The sequence below is a fragment of the Mastigoproctus giganteus genome, chromosome 1 (assembly GCF_048544385.1).
Source record: "Mastigoproctus giganteus isolate SK-2022 chromosome 1, ASM4854438v1, whole genome shotgun sequence".
Lineage (NCBI taxonomy): Eukaryota > Metazoa > Arthropoda > Arachnida > Uropygi > Thelyphonidae > Mastigoproctus > Mastigoproctus giganteus.
In genome coordinates, this window is record NC_143575.1 from 258,757,463 (window position 1) to 258,761,713 (window position 4,251).

Genomic DNA, 4,251 nt, shown 5'->3' on the forward strand with positions numbered 1-4,251 from the left:
AAACATATGCATTTAACCTCAGTTTTATACATTTAATGTCGTAAGGCTATCCTTCACTATTACTTTGCTTTAAATACAGTAGTATATTAAACACAATGGATGGTGTATCACTTCAAAATTATTCATCATAAGGTGGCAAAAATGTCTGTTTGGTTTAGTTATTTCAAAATTAGCACTGAGGTAGTAGAGGCATGTGATGCAAGAAAGCAAGCTTATGTAGCATCTGTCCCCCCCCCCACTTATTTCACACATCCATTCCTCTAAAAGAATGTCCAATTCCTCCTTGAATTTAAGCCATCAACTTTCACAACGACATGGCGTTAGGTTACCTAACGCCATGTCGCGCCTATAAATTGGGCATATTCTTGTCTGTGCTATTCTCTCTGAAGGTAAAAACCAACAAGCGTGTTTTATTCGGCTTAAATTTTTAAACATATAAAAATATGTATGTTATAGTACAGTTTATAGGTACACCTCCGGAGGAAGTGGCTTCTTTTGCTTGAATCCGTTCCGAATTACTGGCGTAAACTAACAATCTTTTTTCATTAGCTAGACATGAAAGTCTTAAAAAACCCACACTTCTTTTTCTTGAATCCATCCCGAATTTTGCTATGCCCACAACGCGATGGAAAGGTGTACTCACTGGAGTTCAGCCCGTCTCATAACACCTCCACAAACCATCGAAAGTTTGATCAGCTGGTGATGTGAAGATCATCAGAAAGGTTTTGTTCATCCCCTTTCGCTTTATTCAGATTTGACCACTTCTGAGTTATGTAGTAGTATGGTTTTAGGAGCATCAGTGACTAAGGCCATATTGCTAAGCGTGTATTGTCTGGACGAAAAACCCTAGTTCCTGGGAGAAAAAACTATGCTACCCTCGCCTGAGAGACTAACTCAGCCACGTTGTGAAAAAGGCCCATAAAAATTCCTCAGATCGGCGAGACTGGAACTCAGATCTTTTCCACTCGGTGTAGGGAGGACAGCGACCCTATCAACTGTGCTACCCACGAGGGCCCTCTGAGTTATGTGTAACGACTTCACTGGAAAAGCCAGCGGTTAGCCTGAAACAATTATCTGTCAATTTAAGATTACGCCTTCGACTTCCTCTAGACGCTTTCTTTTCAAATGCGAAAATGAGTTTTGTGTGACTAATCCAACGTTCTCAAGAGGACTCGGAAAGCTACCGTTCTAGGTTTAGGAAATCTAATAATATCTACATTTTGCGTGTTAGCAAGAGTGAAGTAGTTACACAGTATGATATCAGCCATTATCGCGTCTTGAAAGGTTGCCAATATCGTTTTTTAATATTTAAAAATCCTTAACGTTACTTAATGTGAATACACATAAAAAAATTCCTGTCCCCTAATTATGTTTTGCAATTTTGACTTTAATCTGAGGCAGTGTATTAAGTTAATGGAATATAGACATTTTAACCTTTATTTCTAACACTTAACTTTCAGAGTAATTTGGGCGAGTTGTTTCCACCCTTTGGACGAAAATACCTTGAGTGTATTTCTAATTCCCCGAAAGACATTGAAATTCGGCCTTCATATATTACTCCCACCAGCTTTAACAAGAAAGAAGTTGAGTCTTGTTAGAAAAAAAAAAAAAAAAAGTTTGCTTCTTATTCTGGAATAAGACTTTATTTTAATATAGGAATATACATTGAGTTAAGACCAATAGGGAACAAATATATATACTAATAATTTGAATAACAAGCTATGTAGAAAATTTAACTAATATTGGATTATGAAACTATGAAGGGGTACAATCATTACAGTTTAACAAAGACTAACAAATCCTGTTTGAAATCTGTCAGTTAAACTTAACATTTCGGTTGATGCCATAGTAAAAACGATACTCAGTGAAATCTTTAATAAGGTGTACTCTTCGGCACTTCTATTGCCAAGAACACCAGAAAATAAACCAAAATAAGAATAAACTATTTCAACTCCAAGAGCAACCAATCGATATAACATTCATCAAGAGTCTGGCTCTAGTGATGCTATTTTCTTAAGTTAGGAGGAACAGTATTCGTTGTAGGAGACTTCATATAAAATGTTGGACGTAGTACTGATAATTTTAAACAGTTAACGTTTCTGATATTTCTAGTCCTTCAGACCATCTAAAACATGCAAATGTGTGATAGCAGGAATAATACAACAATAAGAGTTCGTTGACTTGTCAGTAAAGTGAAGAATATCCTGACTTTAATAAGGGCACTTAAATTGATTTAATCTTTATTCAAAGATTAAATCAATTTAAGTGGAAAAACAGGGATTGCTCCAGCTAAACTAATCAGGCTTCAACATTCAATTTTAACGCCATCATCCTTGGAATTGAAATTGTTTAAACCTTGAAGTAATACTAGACACGTGAATTTAAAAAAATAAACAATTAATATTCAGTAGTAATTATAATTAAGTAGTTTAAAATCAAATGGAAAATGAGACATTGAGGATGAATTTGGTTTGTTCCAAATGCATTTGGAATTTCCCGGTAACGTACCTTTGAACTTCGCTTACGTCGGATTCTGGGAAGCACTGGTGATCCTGATTTCATGAAACCGAGTAATACCCCATCACCGAATTAAGAGCTTAGATATCAAATACAACTCACTCAGTACAAAACATTGATGTTTGAAGGGCATAGACCTTGTCCGTTGGCACAGGGTAGACAGTTTTCGTGTGGCACCGTCTTAGTCTGTATTGGGTTTGAACAAATCCAAGTTTCTCCACGAGTCGTTTGGCCGATGTGTTGGCACTGGGCATCTTCAAGACAAATCCCATTTCCAGATCGTCGATTCTCATAGAAGCCATGATGTCGTTTAAGAGAAGCGTAGCAACTACTTCGTTGTCGGCGTAAAGAGGGGCGACTAGCCAGTATCCTTGAAGACTCTTCTTCACACATCCATACCCGACCACTCTTTCTCCTATGAACGAAACTCTGGAAATACAGCCGCGTTCCTTCACGGTCGACGTGACGATCCGTGATCTGTCGTAACCATGGAGGTTACAGTCGTATTCAACCACCTGGGTGATGATTTCGTCACAAAACATTGGTTTCGTGTTGAACGAATGGGCCATTTGAAATATGTCGTCGGTTAGTAACTTGGGATATTCACAAATGTACAGGTCGACAGTCCAGTCGGCAATCACCGAAAATCCTGCTTTGTCTTTGTACAGATGAAATAAAGACTCCACTGCACTCAGTGTCTTGTTTCTTTCTCCCAGATGAGAAATAGCCGCATTCCACAATGCCTTCCCGATTCCGCTCCCTCTGTAGTCGCAGCGAACTACGTACATTCCTATGTAGCCATGGTTTTCCGACAGAGCCATACCACTACACGATCCAACAATTTCACCGCTGTCGCTCACAGCTACGAAAATCCCTTGGGGATCAAATTTCAACCACGTTTCCAATTCCGCATCGAGCCCCATATGTCTATGTTCCATTCTAGGAAGCTCCAGTAATGCTGGAATATCATCTTTGATCAAATTACGAATAACAACTTGGCGTAGCATTTCCCTTGGATTTAGACAAGCTGGGGGGTGGAACGGAGTGAAGTTACAGATATCGGAATAGGCAATGCAAATCGCAGCGGAAAACAGTTATTTCCCTTACCAGAAGAAATACTTTTCTTTTACACTCATCTGGAAATCTTTGCTTCAACGACTTACATTTTAAGAAACTTCTGGACACCAAATGCTAACTCTTCTTAAAAGAAAAACAACTTTACCCTTCAGCTATCGCATTAAATATAAACAAGTGGGACTTGCTGTAGGTTAACAGCTACCCAGACTATTACTGGAGGTATATGCAATACTCTCGTGACAAGGTTATTTTAAAGGGATAGTCTATTTTATAAGGGGAAAAACAATTGGCGGCTGGAGATCATTGGCTAGTCTTCTCACTGTACTTCATAGATCAGTGATGGATTTCAAAAGACGATGTAATATTCAATTAATTTAGGTAGATTAGAAAGATGGTTAATCCGGTACCATTCTTCTGTTTAATTTCGTGAGATTTTGGAGTAAATGAATAAGAATGAGTTTTTTTAGTAACCATTGAAAATATAACGTAAATGCTCTGTATTTCCTTTTTGGTTGTTTGCCACAAGAATATCATATGCATTAAAAATACATTCCCAGCTGGTGTCGTGCAATTTTACGCTGCATCTACACTTGCAATCTGAAGAGGAAATGCATAAATAGCTGCTCTGGGAAACGCGTTCTTTGGCCAACAAGAAAT

The 4,251-nt window shown here is 38.1% G+C and overlaps 1 protein-coding gene across 1 annotated transcript; it reads right to left on the reverse strand.

The window, feature by feature from the left end:
* Positions 1 to 2,397: 2,397 nt before the first annotated feature.
* Positions 2,398 to 3,798, reverse strand: LOC150091827 (uncharacterized). Its single transcript, XM_090385856.1, has one exon. It carries the CDS (start codon positions 3,522 to 3,524, stop codon positions 2,616 to 2,618), a length of 909 nt encoding a protein of 302 aa, XP_090241982.1. The 5' UTR covers positions 3,525 to 3,798; the 3' UTR covers positions 2,398 to 2,615.
* Between the last annotated feature and the right edge of the window lie 453 nt (positions 3,799 to 4,251).

Coding starts and splice junctions, on each gene's coding strand:
- LOC150091827 (XM_090385856.1), bottom strand. CDS start 3,524: ATGCTACGCCAAGTTGTTATTCGTAATTTGATCAAAGATGATATTCCA.